Source organism: Neophocaena asiaeorientalis, unplaced genomic scaffold, assembly GCF_003031525.2.
Source record: "Neophocaena asiaeorientalis asiaeorientalis breed wild unplaced genomic scaffold, Neophocaena_asiaeorientalis_V1.1 scaffold70, whole genome shotgun sequence".
Classification (NCBI taxonomy): domain Eukaryota; kingdom Metazoa; phylum Chordata; class Mammalia; order Artiodactyla; family Phocoenidae; genus Neophocaena; species Neophocaena asiaeorientalis.
This window is the reverse complement of record NW_020175410.1, coordinates 8693574-8712951: the sequence shown is the minus strand read 5'-3', so window position 1 is coordinate 8712951 and position 19378 is coordinate 8693574. Positions and strand designations below refer to the sequence as shown.

The window sequence follows — 19378 nt, the reverse complement described above, 5'->3', positions numbered from 1 at the left end:
TATGTGTACATCGTGTACAATGATAAATCAATCATCAGTGAGTCTTTTACTCTGCTTTAAGATAGCATTGTTTATACTAGTGCCTTGGATTGTTTCTCCCTACTTCATACCACCTCTTTGGGCTCTTCCCAAAGGTCATTACTGTCCTAAATTGTGTGTTAGTTTCGTCTCTTGTTTGTCTGTATAGTTTTTTTAACACGTTTACTGTCATCTGTGTTTTAAATTCTATGTAAATGAGTCATACACATATGTCCTTCAACAAGCCTTTTTTGCTCAACATTGGAGTTGGGGTTTTTTCTTCTATTTTTTAGTTTCAATTATGCTGATTAATGTAGTGGTCATTTATTCCTTTTTTTAATTACTGCTTTGTATTCCATTTATGACTACACAAATTTTTCTATTCTACTATTGATGGACACTTGGTTTCCAGATTTTTACTGTTATGAACAGTGCTGCTATGAACATTCATACATATGTCTCCTTTTACCATACACAGAAGTTTCTCCAGTGCATTTTCCTAGAAGTAGAATTGCTAAATCATACTATTTGGTAATGTTTTACTTAGGATTTTATGTCTGTTCAGGAGGAAGATTGGCCTATAATCTTTCTCATATTGGCTTTGTCTGATTTTGTTAGCAAAGCTGTACCCACCTCATGAAGTGCATTGGGAAATTGCCCCTTTTTTCCTATTCTTTGGAAAAGTTTGTGTAGATGAAAATTACCTGTTCTTGCAGTGTTTGGTAGAACTCACCTGTAAACTGGACTTGGTATTTTCTTTATGGGAAGTTTTTTTTTTTTTTTTGCGGTATGCGGGCCTCTCACTGTTGTGGCCTCTCCCGTTGCGGGGCACAGGCTCCGGATGCGCAGGCTCAGCGGCCATGGCTCACGGGCCCAGCCGCTCCGCGGCACGTGGGATCCTCCCGGACCGGGGCACGAACCTGTGTCCCCTGCATCGGCAGGCGGACTCTCAACCACTGCGCCACCAGGGAAGCCCCTATGGGAAGTTTTTTAAACTACTGATTGTTTCTCTAAAATTGTTCATTCAGATTGCTTCTAAGTGGGTTTGATAATTTCTGTTTTTCCATTTATTATTGACTATTAAAAATATAAGGAAACTGGTTATTTGGTATATTTTTCAATCTAAACTAGATTCTAGCATTAAAATTGCTGTTTCAGTATGATATGTGATTTGTATTTTGACATAATTTTAGAAATACCTTTTAAGAAACTTTGAATAAAGTATTATGATATAGTTAATGAAGATCACTGTCTTTAACCCATAGGAGGCTCCAAATCAGATGAAAAAGTAGACTTGAGCAAAGACAAAAAATTAGCTCAGTTTAACAACTGGTTTACATGGTGTCACAATTGCAGACACGGTGGGCATGCTGGACACATGCTTAGTTGGTTCAGGTAATCAGCACATTCCTTCTTTTAATTAATTAATTCTTTTAGCTGCATTGGGTCTCGTTGCTGTGCGCGGGCTTTCTCTAGTTGCAGCGAGCGGGGGCTACTCTTCGTTGCAGTGCAGGGGCTTCTCATTGCAGTGGCTTCTCTTGTTGCAGTGTGCAGGCTCTAGGGCATGAAGGCTTCAGTAGTTGTGGCACACGGGCTCAGTAGTTGTGGCTCGCGAGCTCAAGAGCGCAGGCTCAGTAGATGTGGCGCACGGCTTAGTTGCTCCGCGGCATGTGGGATCTTCCTGGATTAGGGCTCAAACCTGTGTCCCCTGCATTAGCAGGCGGATTCTTAACCCCTGCACCACCAGGGAAGTCCCCATTCTTTCTTTAATAGGCTTGGAGTTAGAGGAGATAAAGCAGATGGCCTTTTAAATAGTTCAGGTTTATACAGCCAAAGGATGAATTTCTTTTATACTGTCACTTAAGTTAACAAAGGTGGTGTGAACATTTCTATCACTAGCCTATGTAATCTTAAACTATAAAAGTAATACTTGTATAAGATATTGTTTAAATATTATGTATGGGTTAAATATTTGAAAAGCATTATTTAACTTTACTTGAGGAAAGGATATATTTAGTTTTTTACGACTGACCGAATATCCTATCATATATAATATATAGTATGTAACTGAATTCAATGATAGAATACATGTCAAACTCCCACATTAGTTATCTCGTAAATAAGTTTGTTATGTAGTAAGTATGCACTTCATACAGTGGAGACTCAAGACCATATTTAACTTTTACTTTGAGTAGTATCAGTGGCCCTGTACTCTTCAGTGCTATAACTTTTACACTCAGTTTGTCACATTGGCTTTAATTTAAACTCTGAGCACATCCCTGTCACATTCATAACTGTAAATGAGATAGCTTATTATATATTTAGAAAGTAATGCTGTTCATTTTTCAGTAACTTGCTCCCCATGTTCAGGTTGGCACTCATTTCTAGTTTAATGCTTTTAATGCTTTTTGTCTTTGGGTTTTAATTCCTGTAATTTTCAAATGCCATTTGAAAAATTGCTTATAGATATTGATAGGTATATATATAAATGTATGTATGTATGTGTAATTTAGATGTTTAACTGTGACTTGACCTATTTTTCAGGGATCATGCCGAGTGTCCTGTGTCTGCATGCACGTGTAAATGTATGCAGTTGGATACAACAGGGAATCTGGTACCTGCAGAGACTGTCCAGCCATAAAATGTTATCCCTTAAAGAGGAACCTTCAAGTGTGGAGCTTTCTGATAGATGTTCTTCATAGCTCAGAAACATACCTCAGAACAAGTCACTCATGACTTTCCTGTAATGGGAAAATAAATCATTCTATCAAATCACCAATTTGATGTTTGAGTGATTTTGATGTAATTCACAGAGACAAATGCTGCTGAAATGAACATCAGAGTGTGGGCATGAATTCTGTTCAGTAGGTTGGAAAAATTCATTTTGGAAAGAACTTTTTAGGGTTTTGTTGAAATTATGAACACTGTGCAAACGGAGTTTCTGGAGTGACCAAGAACAGACCTTGAAACCATACTTTTTATGTTGCAATTGGTTATCTTTCAGTAAAATCCGTACACTTTTAAAATAGAATAATATGACCAATTCAGTGATTCAGACAGTAGTTTAAGCTTACTCATGCTTAGATTCCTTCCAGATTAAATTTAAATTGTGGATTTTTACTTTTAGAATTAGAAAGCCCCCTACCCTACACTGGAGAATTATTTATCAAGGTATGATTGATATATATTTTTTTAAGGAGTCTCTTCTCTCATACACTTTCATTTTAAGATAAGAAATCTTTTGGCACAGACATTTATTGTCTTCCAAAGAAAAGTCAAAATTAAGAATGTATCTTACAACTTTTTCTCTTCTGAGGAGAAAAATATGCACCATTTCAAGGAAACGTATCAAATTTTCCTTTTCAACCTTTTGCTTTCCAATGTCCTTATTTGTCTTCAAAGATTTCTGTCCCTATTAATTTATCATCTTATGCTCATCATCTGGAAGCATTTGGCTGAATACAAAGTCTGTACAAGTCTATATGTGACCAACCATTCAGCATAATCTACGTCACTATGTCCTACTGTCGGATTCCTTCTTGCAGAATATCCTGTTTTTTCTAAGATAGACTGGGAGATGTTGGGGAAACCAGAGTCACTTTGGAGATAATTTCACCTTTAATGTAAGTTTCTTTAAGTATATTTCGGCAAATTTAGGGACTTTATTTTCAAATTTTTTTTTTTTTTCCCTTTTCACAGCTAGATAGTTGGAAGAGAAATACAAAAGATTTGTAGCATCATCTGACATATGCAGAGGACTGAACTGAATTTCATAGTTGAAGTTGTACTTATAGAAAAATAAAAAGTAAGCCTAAAAATTATCTTAAAGATTTTGAAGAAAGAAATATCTTAAACAAGAATTTTAGAAGCTTTCACGTTAGCAATTTTACCTGGTGAAACTAAGATCTGTTAGATTAATTTGAGGTATGACTTCAATCCTGAACGAAGGTGGATTAAATTTATTTTTTACTTTGAGATCTATTACAAAAGTCTCTTTTCTAGGAAAACATTGCATATCTACTCTAAACATCTCACCTAGATGACAATCTTTTGTTTAAAAGAAAGAACTGGGAATAGTTACAATCTTTTTTTTTTTTTTTAAACAAAGATAGTTATTAAGGGGACTTTTTCCAGTCTTCTAAGTAAATCTTACTGATTTCATTTTACTAAAACATAACCTTTACCTTTAAAGTTGCTTCAGTTGAAGTGTTTCTTTCAAATTTGCTCTGTCCAAAATATGAAAAGTCAGCTTTAGTGTCAAACTGTTATATACATTTTCATTTCTCCTTAGCTAAAGTAAGGTAAATTTTTGAATTGATGTTTAGAATAGGGTTATATCTAAAATAATTTTTGGAAGTACAATATAAGACATAAGCATAAAGTCTATTATATAATCTGCTTGTAATCACAGGATGACATTTTTAAGAATAACTGTTTATGCCTGTGTCAGCATTCTAATATTTTCTGTGAAACCCAAATATTCATATAAGATGTCTATTATGCTTGTTTTGCATTTTATTGTATGTGGAACATGAAAATAGACTAATTTTTTCATTTTTATTACTCGGTCACTAATATTTGGGTTTATAAACTCAATGAGATATTTTACCTAAACATGTTCAATAGAAGTGTTTAATAAAAGTGTTTTATTATTTTTTTAACTTGAATAAAAATGGATTGAAGTCAACATGTCTAATCTAGAAATTATCTATGACGACTCTGCAAATAATCCAATAAAATAATAAAATAGTAGTTATTTTGATGGCAAATTTGATTCTTAGTCTTAGAAGTAACTTTTTTGTAGACTCTGTTTTTCAGCTTTCCAGAATGGTTATTATTCATTAAAATGGTATATTTAAAAAGTATCTTTCCATTGTCAGTGCTACACCCAGTAAGTATTAGAGTGAGAAACAAATAGTCCTGCATTTAATTGCATGGCTGGATGTAATTTCAGTCACTCATTTGACTGCAGATATTCAAAGTATGGGTTTTGAAATTTAAATTATAATCCTAGTCCCAGTATCTTGGCCAAGTGGCTTGACCTTTTTGAGCTTCAATTTCCTAATATATTAAAAGGTATAGAAATTCCTACCTCATAGGGTGATTGGGCGTGTTAGGTGATGAAATAAACATGAAGTGTCATATCCGTCGCATAATGCTCTGTAAAAGGTAGTGCTTAACAGTCATTGTTACCTAATCTTTATTGGTTACTCATGTGTCAGTACTATTTAATTGAATATGGTATAATTTAAACAAAGTATGTACATTTACATTTGTCTCAGTAGTGAAAATTTCCCAAGAGCTTGTTTTTCCAAATCTGGATAAATTATGGCACTTTCTTTTGAGATAGAACTTAGCTACTTTTGTTTATCCTGTATTTAGAATATTTCTGCTGTATGAAGAAGTCCTCTGAACGACCACCTAGGATTTTAATGTGATACAAGAGTGAACCCAGGGATGAAAATTAAAATTTTGGTAAATCTGGACAGTTGACCAGTAACCATTGAAAATTTGAGGTTTTCATATCTATATTCAACTCTTAAGTCCTGGCCTTCATAGGAGAAAATATCCAGTATTTTCCCAGTAAAATCTTTTCTGCCATTCTGTTACACTTGATGTTCATTTAAGTAAAAATATTGGGGGGATGGTGATAATAAAAAAGGAAGTACACTGTGAGGTTTGTTCTCCTTCGGGATAGCTGTAGTTAAAACAAGTGGGCACCAAGTAGTTGTACACGTCTAACATCTGCTCAGAGGCGTCAGAGAGAGGGGAGAGGCATTTTGGGTGTTAGTTCAACATCCTCGTATAGAGGGCCTGTGACCCCCATGGCCATGGCAGAGAGGGGGCTAGCTGGACAACTGCTCATCTAGTCACTACTCTCCCATTACATCATCTGCCTATTCTTCCCTCCTACTCGAAAATTTTATAGGTTTCTTTACTGATTATAGAAAGCACTTTATGAAAATATTAATCTTTATAAAGTATTAATTTTTTACTAGAGTATATAGACAGAAGGAAAGTTCCCGAAATGTTTTTACAAGATAGTGTAATCCAGGTACCAGATTAATATAGATTGCCAAAACAAAGAACTGATTTCATTTAGGAATATTCATGATAAATTCATAAGTAAAGTCAATGTCTAATCCAACAGTATATTACTGAGAACAGTAGTTACTGTTGGTGCTTTTTATTTGCCAGGTACCATGCACATTATCCTATTTAATCCTCACGGTAGCCCTGTGAGGCAGATACACTGTTACTGCTCCCATTCTATACATGAGGCAATTAAGGCATAGGGACATTAGGTCACTTGTCCTGGGTTATACAGCTAATAAATAGCAGAGCCAAGACTTAGACTCCAGTAGTCTGACTTCCCAATCTGTACTTTTAATGTCCTACTTTATGGGCTGTGTATAGGAGAATAATTCACTATGACAATTGAGGGTTTATTATATTTAGTATTAATGCACCAAAAGAGAAAAAAAACATGTCAGTGGCTCTTTGGATGTAAAAAGCAGTGGATAAAATCCAAAAATTGATTCCTGATTTGTTCTTTAGATTTAGCTTTTATCATGAAAAGGAAATGTTTTTCCTTCATTTTTTTCCCCTTCTATTTTACTGTCTGTCTCAAACAGCCAGCATCAACGCAGTGGGGAAATAATAGGAATAAAACAAGGATCAACTGGTTACCATTGGTTCTGCACATAGCAGTGCAGAAGAGGAAAGTGGATGGAGGCACACCCTTGCTTCTCTTCCAAGTCTTTAAAGTTTGGTATGGCAAAAATACCATAAAGAGTTAAAAGGCAAGCAAACCGGTAAGCTACAATATGCATACAAATTTAATACCCTTAATTCACAAAGAACGTTCTGAAACCCATAAGGAAAAGACACAACCAATGGATAATATTGATCAAGGACTTGTACAGCCAAAATAAAATGGCCAACAAACATAGATAAATGTTAAATTGGTAATAAAGTAATGCTGATTAAAATGACAGCAGGATACTGTTCACTTGCCTGTGTAAATTGAATAATACGTATTTTCATGGATATGGGAAAGGAACATTCTCAAATAACAACTTGTGAGAGTATGTTATTAGTACAAGTGTTCCTGAGGACAGTGAGTAATATGTATCAAAAGCCTTAAAAAGCTTCATACCCTTTGACATAGTATATTGGAAATATTTTCTGAGGGATTAATTGGATAAGTACACAAAGGTGTATGTTTCTATGAAATGGTTATCACAGTATTTTTTTAATAACTTGGAAGCCTAAATGTTCAATAATAAGAGTAAAATTGTCACATACATACAATGGAATACTAACTCTTCAAATAGTATGGGTATTTTTATTGACAAAGGACGATTCATGATATATTTATAAATGGAGGGAAAGGCAAGTTATAGGATAGTATATATAGAATATATTTGTGTGGAACACTATTGGAGAATATAAAATTTTAGCAGTGGCCATCTTTCAAGAATAGAATTTTTTAAAAAATTTTATTTATTTATGGCTGTGTTGGGTCTTCGTTTCTGTGCGAGGGCTTTCTCTAGTTGCGGCAAGTGGGGGCCCCTCTTAATCGCGGTGCGCGGGCCTCTCACTATCACGGCCTCTCTTGTTGCGAAGCACAGGCTCCAGACGCGCAAGCTCAGTAATTGTGGCTCATGGGCCTAGTTGCTCCGCGGCATGTGGGATCTTCCCAGACCAGGTCTCGAACCCGTGTCCCCTGCATTGGCAGGCAGATTCTCAACCACTGCGCCACCAGGGAAGCCCAAGAATAGAATTTTAAGTGGCATTTTTCTTATCTGCATCTTCTAGTTTTTCTACAATAATGATGAATGTATAAATAAATGAATATGCATATCACACACACGTTAGTGGCTTTTATAAAAGTTACCCATGACTTGTTATCTTGTTCTTACTATAATGAACAATCAAATTATTATGAGGTGAAGAAACTTGCTATAAGGTATTATGAAAATGATTACTGAGATTTAATTATTTGGAAAGCATTTTTCTAGATTTCATATTCTACAGTAATATATAAGAATAATAAACAGATGTGGTTCTTTCTCTTAATTGTCTCTTTTGTCATATTTGGAAACAGTACATTTTGTTCTCCATTTAACACACTGGGAAATGGATCTATAAAATAGTTCTGATATTCCTGAGGTAGTATTACATAATTAATGACTTTGTTTCAATCTTCTCTCTCCTAGATGTTCCTCAGGATATTTTCTGACTCCTCTGTTTTGGCTCTGGGCCTGTGGCAGGACACCTGTCCTCTGTGTTTAGAATTTAGTTAATTATTGTCCAATGCAGTGTAGAGTGCATTTTACTCAACTCATTTCCAATAATTTAACAAGCTACTTATGTTTAAGTGATGAATTCTGAACATGCCTGCATGTCCATGCTTCCATCAAAGAACGAAGCATTAGCGTGCCTACATGCGCCAGACATTTAAGGTTATGATTTCAAAGGATTGATGGCACCATCTTTGCCTTGGAGGAGCTGTAATATCTAATGGAAGAGGTAGACATGAGCATTGTTTTCAGACTCAAATTCACTCAGATTAATATTTATAATTGCTGGAAAGAGTATCATAGCATCTTGTCTCTTTCTGCAGCCAAAAAAAAATGTCACTTTATTTAATTTTCTAATTTTGGACTTTCAAAAATTATTTTCTAATTAGAAATAATTTGAGGAAGTAGAGGTTGCCCATTACATTTTTCAGAAGTGTAATTTTCTAACATCATTGTAAAGCAACTGTACTCCAATAAAAATTAATTTAAAAAATGTAATTTTCTTACTGATCTACTATTAATAATACAGTGTTTTGAAAGGCTTTGCTAAGAAGGTAACTTCAGGATTAAAGGATAATTTATATAATGTCAGAAACAGCAGCAATAATAGTAATTCAGTGCATACAGTCCTTCCACCATTCAGTTTATGAAAAGCATGTTGCCTTAATTTCATAACTGGAAATTAAGATATAGGAATCTAATTAGTTGGGTTCTTAAAATATAAAGACAAGAGTAGTCTGGAAGAGCATTTGAAGGGATTAATGTATCATAAACTTGAAACAGGCATTTTCGTAAGAAATCATGCAAATGATTTGATCTTACATCTTTTAACTTAAAGAATATTAGCTCCACTTATATGTATACATACGTATGTACATGGGGAGGGAGGGTGAGCCAGGGTGTGAGGGACATGTATGCAAGAAAGCCTGGAGTTTGAAAGAGCAAATGTCAAAATTCATGTTTGTCCACATTTTATTATATTGCAGCCATATACTTTGCTGGTGACAGTTCAAGAAGTTGCTACTGCCAGACATGTGGTAGGTAAAATGAAATATCCTTTTTAGCATCCAGTAATCTGATAGCTGATTATAGTAAAAATTTGAATGGCACAAAGTTCCTGTGCTACATATATCAGTTATGTCAAAGAAAAAGTACTTTCCCCAGTAATTTGGAAATTTGTATTATTCATTAAGCAGGTATATTTAATATTTGTACAACTATGTGTGTGTAGCTTTATGGCACATAAATAAATGTTCTCCAAATAGATGAAGATGTATAATTTATGGAGCAAAATACTCAGCAACTTGATAAATGTGGGGAAGTTAATAAGTTTTCTCATCTTAAATCTGACCTCCTTCCATTCCTCAAAAATGAAATGTAGGATCAGTTGTGACTCTTAGGATGAATGCACCAGTTTTTAAAGATAGATAGATTTCTGAAATACATTAAATTCTTTCTGGAAAAGTGAGTATAACTCTAAGTGAATGGTAAGATACTGCTGGCTTCCAGAAGAGAATACTCCTCCAGTCCAGGAACATTATTTTCCACTGGAAGCATTAAACAAATTGGAGGGCTTCCCTGGTGGCGCAGTGGTTGGGAGTCCGCCTGCCGATGCGGGGGATGTGGGTTCGTGCCCCGGTCTGGGAGGATCCCGCGTGCTGCGGAGCAGCTGGGCCCGTGAGCCATGGCCGCTGGGCCTGCGCGTCCGGAGCCTGTGCTCCGCGACGGGAGAGGCCACAACGGTGAGAGGCCCACGTACCGCAAAGAAAAAAAAAAAAAAAATTGGAGATAAGCTGGGGCAGATTCTCAAGGTCATTTCTTTTGGTAACATTGTTCACCTAATTTGGTGAACAAAAAATTTTTTAAGTCTATTTCATTAAATTCTGTTATCTCTACAGAAAATGTATGAATTATAGAATATATCTGTTCCTCTAGGGATCTGAGAAATTAAAAATGTATATTGTCCTCGCTGCTGATAAAACATATCCTATGGGGGAAAATGAACCAAAAAGTTATTCAGTACCTTTCCTGGTTTGCCTCTTTTGCTTCTCAATTCTTTAAGAGTTCACTCCCAATATGTGAAATTCTACTGATTTCTAAATAACTTTTCAAATATCTTATGTTCAGTTTTGAGGAGTATATATTTTCTCAAGCACAGACATCTGAGCAGAATGAGAATGGATTCTCATAGAACAAAATTGCCAAGCGTATGTGAGGGAACTGTAGAGAAAAAGAGCATAATTGTAATTTTCAGAGAAGCTTAAAAATAGCTCTACCGTTATTATGCACGAGGCCTGACAATTGATATTCCTCATTTTGACAGCATTCACCTACAGTACCCCATCAGCAACTGAACACTTTCATCTCTGGGATAAATGATTAATGAGTTGTCTATCATTTCCACTCCTTTTGTACCTAGTGGTAGAGGCTTCAGTTGATCATATTGCAGCCATCAGCATCATTACTGAAATTGATTCTGCCATGGGAGGGTTATGCTAGGACAATAGATTAGCATTTAAATAAACGAACTAATTTATGGCATTAAAAATTACATAAAATAATCCCTTCTGAGTCACTCTGTCGCACCTGGTAAGGTTGTTTTGTTTTGTTTTTGCTGATTAGCTACCATCCTAAAACCTTAGGTTGAGGAAAGAAGGATGGAAGGCATAGAAGTTGAGTTGTTCTTGTTTTGAGTACAACCCTCTAAGATTTCCAAACTTCCCACTCTCTTTATTAATCACTGTCATGTATATGAAATACATTTATGAAATTACACAACTTGCATGCAATGATGAACAGTAAACTTGCCAAATCATTGCCTTTAGAGAAAAAGTAAAGGGGTAAACACATTTTTGAAAGGCCAGAATTAGTCCAGAAAGGAAAGTAGTTGGAGGATTGAGATTGACAAATGATACTCAGATACAGTGAAATGAAACTTTTCTAATTTTTCAGCAAGCAGATGTGAGAATGAGGAGATAAGAACATAACAATTTAGATGTCTTGGTGATATGGGCTGCATTTCTAAAACAGATGGTGGAGAATGAGGGTCTGCATAGGCCTAGAAAAAAGTGATAGATTGTAGTTTTGGTAAAGTGATATACTCAAGGAAAATAACTGGAACTTAGAACCTCTATTTTAACATCTCTTTCTGCTCCTGGGATAACTGCCTGAGAGTTGTCAATATTACTGAACTTAAACTTCCCCTCAGTTACTTTTGTGTTCCAGCATGTGACTCTTTTGTCCATTCCTCTTATATTTTCCCATTTTTTCCTCTCTGCTCTCTTCTGAATTTCATGAGACCAACTGTTTAATCTACTTCTGAATTAAGACAACTACCTGAAATTATATTGGTCAAAGTGCATGTGCATTTTCTTCAGAGCTGAGACTGGTTGTACAGTGAAATGGAGCCATCGTAGGTTTTTCTCAGTCCAGCTGCTTCTGCCCTATATTGATTAAGATTCTTTCCAGATTCTAGTAGTGAGGCTGTGGGTGATGGCATTGTTAGTTTTCATCTTTTTTCTGGTATGTGTATATTTTAAGAAACTAGAAGAGGCGGCTTTGAGTACTGCTAAGTAGAGGACATGTTTACCCAACAGTGATATAAATAACTGAGACTTGTATTCTGGAAAGTGGGCAGAATATGATTTCAGTAAGAGGGAACATTGTTGTGATATGGGAAAAACCAAACCAAACCAAACAAAACAAAACATGGAAACGCGAATTCTACAAGTGGCCCAATAACAAACTTCCTTTATATGTTAAAATTGCCCAATGACAAATGACTCTTTTCAGTCACCGTGAGATGAACAGGTTAGGCTAAGATGTGCTCGATCTAAGATGTGCTCGATCTGGAGATGAGCGAGTGACTATGCCCCTCTTTACCCTCGACACAAGTTGCTAATCAATTACGCTCTTTTTCTCAGAACCTTTTTCTGCATTGTATTGGAGGCAGCAACTACCAACTAGTCAGCATTCATCTGTTTGCCATTTTTAGCCCTAAAATTTGGTATGCCCTGACCATTTTTTACTAAAATGTGTGGGGGTTAAAACTCTAACAATTCATGATTTTAAGTATTTCATGAGTCATTTTTGTCTGTATACTGAGTCTATCTAAGTAGAAATTATCTATTTCCAAGTTGTAATATATGGTATATATAATTGTAGTATATTGTTACAATTATATATATAATACATAAATATACATTGTATATAAATAATATTGTATAAATGTTGTACAGTGTTTGTTATACAATATTATTTTGCGATGTATATTGTAATATGTTGTAATATATTCAAGCCTTATTTGAATAAAACTCTTATTTGCATGCCCGCATGCTTATGAGTGGAAATGAATAAATTTGTTTCCTAGTAACAGCAGTTTCCGTAGCCAATAAACACTTAAATATTTCTCATCAGTGCTCTAGAAGTTCTTTACTAAATAAAGCAATCTTTTTAATTTTCATCAAATAGTTTTTCTGTTTTAGCATACATTGTTTATTGAAATCTTAAAGTCTGTAATCTTCATTATATAACGTTCAGGCTATATAAGTGAGGTAACCACTTTCCTCTCTGCTGGAAGGGGGAGTGTTTCCCTGTGCCACCATGTAATTTGCTTTGTAACAATTATTGCTATTTGTAACCAGATCTTGTGATCACAAGACACACACATGTAGCTGAATTTAGAATCTGTTGAGAACACAGAAGGCAGCATGACTGTTTCTAAATGTCATTGATTTAATGATTTTAACTCAAAAAATTTTAAAGTTCAAATGCATCAATCCAAATAATTCATTTCTGAAATTTTTGTTATATAAATCCCTCAGTGTTCTGTTGCTGCAAATGGCTCTCTTTATGCATTACTTTATTTTCCCAAATCTCTGCAGTTTCCTAACCTCATTTCCAGTGAGACAGTTTATCAGACAACTTATCTCTAGATTCTATTGTAAAAATGATAGAAGCCAAATGTCATGGATTCCAGACTTTGTAGGGAGTCATACCTAGAAGCATATTGTGCTTATAATCCTTTCTATCCCTTTGATTAAGGAATCATAGATGTATACGTAACTGGTGTCTTTTACCAATTATTGTAGATGAAATTAACAAATTTTAATTTGCCCCCTGCCCTTTTCTTAGGCCTATTTTTTCTTTAAATAAGCACTGAAAGAATCAACCTCAAATCACACATTAAACAAAGAAGTATTATTTTTGTTTAAGTTACCTTAGGTATAGTGGGTTTTTTTTTAACATCTTTATTGGAGTATAATTGATTTACAGTGGTGTTTTAGTTTCTGCTTTATAACAAAGTGAATCAACTATACAAATACATATATTCCCATATCTCCTCCCTCTTGCGTCTCCCTCCCACCCTCCTAATCCCACCCCTCTAGGTGGTCACAAAGCACCGAGCTGATCTCCCTGTGCTATGTGGCTGCTCCCCGCTAGCTATCTGTTTTACATTTGGTAGTGTACATAAATCCATGCCACTCTCTCACTTCATGCCAGCTTACCCTTCCCCCTCCCCATGTCCTCAAGTCCATTCTCTATGTCTGCATCTTTATTCCTGTCCTGCCTCTACGTTCTTCAGAACCTTTTTTTTTTTCTTTTTAGATTTCATATATATGTGTTAGCATACAGTATTTGTTTTTCTTTTTCTGACTTACTTCACTCTGTATGACAGACTCTAGGTCCATCCATCTCACTACAAATAACTCAATTGCATTTCTTTTAATGGCTGAGTAATATTCCATTGTATATATGTGCCACATCTTCTTTATCCATTCATCTGTTGATGAACACTTAGGTTGCTTCCATATCTTGGCTATTGTAAACAGAGCTGCAGTGAACATTGTGGTACATGTCTGTTTTGGAATTATGGTTTTCTCAGGGTATATGCCCAGTAGTGGGATTGCTGGGTCATATGGTAGATCTATTTTTAGTTTTTAAAGGAACCTCCATACTGTTCTGCATAGTGGTTGTATCAATTTATGTAGCCACCAACAGTGCAAGAGGGTTCCCTTTGCTCCAACTCTCTCCAGCATTTAATGTTTGTAGATTTTTTTGATCATGGCCATTGTGACTGGTGTGAGGTGATACCTCATTGTAGTTTTGATTTGCATTTCTCTAATGATTAGTGATGTTGAGCATTCTTTCATGTGTTTGTTGGCAGTCTGTATATCTTCTTTGGAGAAATGTCTATTTAGATCTTCCACCCATTTTTGGATTGGGTTGTTTGGTTTTTTGCTATTGAGCAGCATGAGCTGCTTGTAAATTTTGGAGATTAATCCTTTTAATTGCTTTGACAATTAAATCCTTTAATTGTCAGTTGCTTTATTTGAAAATACTTTTTCCCATTCTGAGGGTTGTCTTTTCATCTTATTTATGGTTTCCTTTGCTCTGCAAAAACTTTTAAGTTTCATTAGGTCCCATTTGTTTATTTTTGTTTTTATTTCCATTTCTCTAGGAGGTGGGTCATAAAGGATCTTGCTGTGATTTATGTCATAGAGTGTTCTGCCTATGTTTTCCTCTAAGAGTTTGATAGTGTCTGGCCTTACATTTAGGTCCTTAATCCATTTTGAGTTTATTTTTGTGTATAGTGTTAGAGTTTTAATTGCATTCGTTTACATGTAGCTGTCCAGTTTTCCCAGCACCACTTATTGAAGAGGCTGTCTTTTCTCCATAGTATATTCTTGCCTCCTTTATCAAAGATAAGGTGACCGTATGTGCGTGGGTTTATCTTTGGACTTTCTATCCTTTTCCATTGATCTATATTTCTGTTTTTGTGCCAGTACCATACTGTCTTGATTACTGTCACTTTGTAGTATAGTCTGAAGTCAGGGAGCCTGATTCCTCCAAGTCTGTTTTTCTTTCTCAAGATTGCTTTGGCAGTTTGGGGTCTTTTGTGTTTCCATACAAACTGTGAAATTTTTTGTTCTAGTTCTGTGAAATATGCCATTGGTAGTTTGATAGGGATTGCACTGAATCTGTAGATTGCTTTGGGTAGTAGAGTCATTTTCACAATGTTGATTCTTCCAATCCAAGAACATGGTATATCTCTCCATCTGTTTGTATCATCTTTAATTTCTTTCATCACTGTCTTCTAGTTTTCTGCATACAGCTCTTTTGTCTCCTTAGGTAGGTTTATTCCTAGGTATTTTATTCTTTTTGTTGCAATGGTAAATGGGAGTGTTTCCTTAATTTCCCTTTCAGGTTTTTCTACATTAGTGTATAGGAATGCAAGAGATTTCTGTGCATTAATTTTGTATCCTGCTACTTTACCAAATTCATTGATTAGCTCTAGTAGTTTTCTAGTGTCATCTTTAGGATTCTCTATGTGTAGTATCATGTCATCTGCAAACAGTGACTGCTTTACTTCTTCTTTTCTGATTTGGTTTCCTTTTATTTCTTTTTCATCTCTGTTTGCTGTGGCTAAAACTTCCAAAACTATATTCAATAATAGTGGTGAGAGTGGGCAACCTTGTCTTGTTCCTGAACTTAGAGGAAATGGTTTCAGTTTTTCACCATTGGGAACGATATTGGCTGTGGGTTTGTCATATATGGCCTTCATTATGTTGAGGTAAGTTCCCTCTATGCCTACTTTCTGGCGGGTTTTTTATCATGAATGGGTATTGAAAGATTTTTCTGCATCTATTGAGATGATCATATGGTTTTTCTCCTTCAGTTTGTTAATATGGTTTATCACATTGATTGATTTGCATATATTGAAGAATCCTTGCATTCCTGGGATACACCCCACTTGATCCTGGTGTATGATCCTTTTAATGTGCTGTTGGATTCTGTTTGCTAGTATTTTGTTGAGGATTATCGCATCTATGTTCATCAGTGATATTGGCCTGTAGTTTTCTTTCTTTGTGACATCTTTGTCTGGTTTTGGTAGCAGGGTGTTGGCCTCGTTAAATGAGTTGGGGAGTGTTCCTCCCTCTGCTATATTTTGGAAGAGTTTGGGAAGGATAGGTGTTAACTCTTCTATAAATGTTTGATAGAATTTGCCTGTGAAGCCATATGGTCCTGGACTTTTGTTTGTGGGAAGGTTTTTAATCACATTTTCAATTTCACTGCTTGTGATTGGTCTGTTCGTATTTTCTATTTCTTCCTGGTTCAGTCGCAGAAGGTTGTGCATTTCTAAGAATTTGTCCATTTCTTCCACGTTGTCCATTTTATAGGCATAGAGTTGCTTGTAGTAATCTCTCGTGATCCTTTGTATTTCTGCAGTGTCAGTTGTCACTTGTCCTTTTTCATTTCTAATTCTATTGATTTGAATCTTCTCCTTTTTTCTTCATGCGTCTGGCTGTAGGTTTATCAATTTAGCTGGTACTAAAAGTACCAGCTTTTAGTTTTATTGATCTTTGCTATTGTTTCCTTCATTTCTTTTTCATTCATTTCTGATCTGATCTTTATGATTTCTTTCCTTCTGCTAATTTTTTTGGTTTTTTTGTTCTTCTTTCTCTGATTGTTTTAGGTGTAAGATTAGGTTGTTTATTTGAGATGTTTCTTGTTTCTTGAGGTAGGATTGTATTGCTATAAACTTCCCTCTTAGAACTGCTTTTGTTGCATCCCATAGGTTTTGAATCATTGTGTTTTCATTGTAATTTGTCTCTAGGTAATTTTTGATTTCCTCTTTGATTTCTTCAGTGATCACTTCGTTATTGTGTATTGTTTAGCCTCCATGTGTTTGTAGTTTTCACAGATTTTTTTCCTGTAATTGATATCTAGTCTCATGGTGTTGTGGTCGGAAAAGATACTTGATAGGATTTCAATTTTCTTAAATTTACCAAGGCTTGATTTATGACCCAAGATATGATCTATCCTGGAGAATGTTCCATGAGCACTTGAGAAGAAAGTGTATTCTGTTGTTCTTGGATGGAATGTCCTATAAATATCAATTAGGTCCATCTTGTTTAATATATCATTTAAAGCTTGTGTTTCCTTATTTATTTTCATTTTGGATGATCTGTTCATTGGTGAAAAATGGGGTATTAAAATCCCCTACTATGATTGTGCTACTGTCGATTTCCCTTTTATGGCTGTTAGTATTTGCCTTATGTATTGAGGTGTTCCTATGTTGGGTGCATAAATATTTACAATTGTTATATCTTCTTCTTGGATCGATCCCTTGATCATTATGTAGTGTCCTTCTTGTCTCTTGTAATAGTCTTTATTTTAAAGTCTATTTTGTCTGATATGAGAATTGCTACTCCAGCTTTCTTTGGATTTCCATGTGCATGGATTATCTTTTTCCATCCCCTCACTTTCATTCTGTATGTGTCCCTAGGACTGAAGTGGGTCTCCTGTAGACAGCATATATACAGGTCTTGTTTTTGTATCGATTCATCTAATCTGTGTCTTTTGGTTGAGCATTCAGTCCATTTACATTTAAGGTTGTTATCGATATGTATGTTCCTATTACCACTTTCTTAATCGTTTTGGGTTTTTTATTGTAGGTCTTTTCCTTCTCTTGTGTTTCCTGCCTAGAGAAGTTCCTTTAACATTTGTTGTAAAGCTGGTTTAGTGGTGCTGAATTCTGTTAGCTTTTGCTTGTCCCTAAAGGTTTTAATTTCCGTGTCGAATCTGAATGAGATCCTTGGTGGGTAGAGTAATCTTGGTTGTAGGTTTTTCCCTTTCATCCCTTTAAATATGTCCAGCCACTGCCTTCTGGCTTGCAGAGTTTCTGCTGAAAGATCAGCTGTTAACCTTATGGGGATTCCCTTGTGTGTTATTTGTTGTTTTTCCCTTGCTGTTTTTAATATGTTTTCTTTGTATTTAATTTTTGATAGTTTGTTTAATATGTGTCTTGGCATGTTTCTCCTTAGATTTATCCTGTATGGGACTCTCTGTGCTTCCTGGACTTGATTGACTATTTCCTTTCCCATATTAGGGAAGTTTTCAACTATAATCTCTTCATATATTTTCTCAGTCCCTTTCTTTTTCTCATCTTCTTCTGGGATCCCTATAATTCGAATGTTGGTGTGTTTAATGTTGTCCCAGAGGTCCCTGTGACTGTCATCAATTGTTTTCATTCTTTTTTTTTATTCTGCTCTGAAGTAGTTATTTCCACTATTTTGTCTTCCAGGTCACTTATCCGTTCTTCTGCCTCATTTATTTTGCTATTGATTCCTTCTGGAGAATTTTTAATTACATTTATTGTGTTGTTCATCATTGTTTGTTTGCTCTGTAGTTATTCTAGGTCCTTGTTAAATGTGTCTTGTATTTTCTCCATTCTATTTCCAAGATTTTGGATCATCTTTACTATCATTACTCTCAATTCTTTTTCAGGTAGACTGCCTATTTCCTCCTCATTTGTTTGGTCTGGTGTGTTTTTACCTTCCTCCTTCATTTGCTGTATGTTTCTCTGTCTTCTCATTTTGCTTAACTTACTGTGTTTGGGATCTCCTTTTTGCAGGGTGCAGGTTCGTAGTACCCATTGTTTTTGGTGTCTGCCCCCAGTGGGTAAGGTTGGTTCAGTGGGTTGTGTAGGTTTCCTGGTGGAGGCAACTGCTGCCTGTGTTCTGGTGGATGAGGTTGGATCTTGTCTTTCTGGTGCACCAGACCGTGTCCGGTGATTTGTTTTGGGGTGTCTGTGACCTTATTATGATTTTAGGCAGCCTCTCTGCTAATGGGTGGGGTTGTGTTCCTGTCTTGCTAATTATTTGCATAGGGTGTCCAGCACTGTAGCTTGCTGGTCCTTGAGTGGAGTGGGTCTTAGCGTTGAGATAGAGATCTCTGGGAGAGCTTTCATTGTTTGATATTACGTGGAGCTGGGAGGTCTCTGGTGGACCAATGTCCTGAACTCGGCTCTCCCATCTCAGAGGCACAGGCCTGACACCAAGACCCTGTCAGCCACACGGCTCAGAAGAAAAGGGAGAAAAAAAGAAAGAAAGAAAGAATGAATAAAATAAAATAAAGTTATTAAAATTTTAAAAAAGGAATTATTAAAAATAAAAAAATAAAATGTAATAAAAAAGAAAGAAAGAAGAGAGCAACCAAACCAAAAAACAAATCCACCAATGGTAACAAGTGCGAAAAACTATACTAAAAAA

The 19378-nt window shown here is 35.6% G+C and overlaps 1 protein-coding gene across 7 annotated transcripts in view; it reads left to right on the top strand.

Annotated features, from left to right (window-relative positions):
- Positions 1 to 8513, top strand: part of MIOS (meiosis regulator for oocyte development) — a 108982-nt gene extending 100469 nt beyond the window's left edge. For 5 of the 7 annotated variants that reach the window (XR_003006179.1, XR_003006175.1, XR_003006176.1 and 2 more), the window contains 4 exons: positions 1284 to 1413; positions 2563 to 3823; positions 6654 to 6833; positions 8241 to 8513. Coding sequence is in view for 2 of the 7 variants with exons in the window: in XM_024767110.1 (XP_024622878.1) it covers positions 1284 to 1413; positions 2563 to 2659 (227 nt within the window). In the remaining 5 variants the exon portion in view is untranslated. Of the gene's footprint in view, positions 1 to 1283; positions 1414 to 2562; positions 4714 to 6653; positions 6834 to 8240 lie in introns of those variants that run through there. The other 2 variants (XM_024767110.1, XM_024767112.1) reach the window with 2 other exon arrangements.
- The last annotated feature ends 10865 nt before the right edge of the window (positions 8514 to 19378 follow it).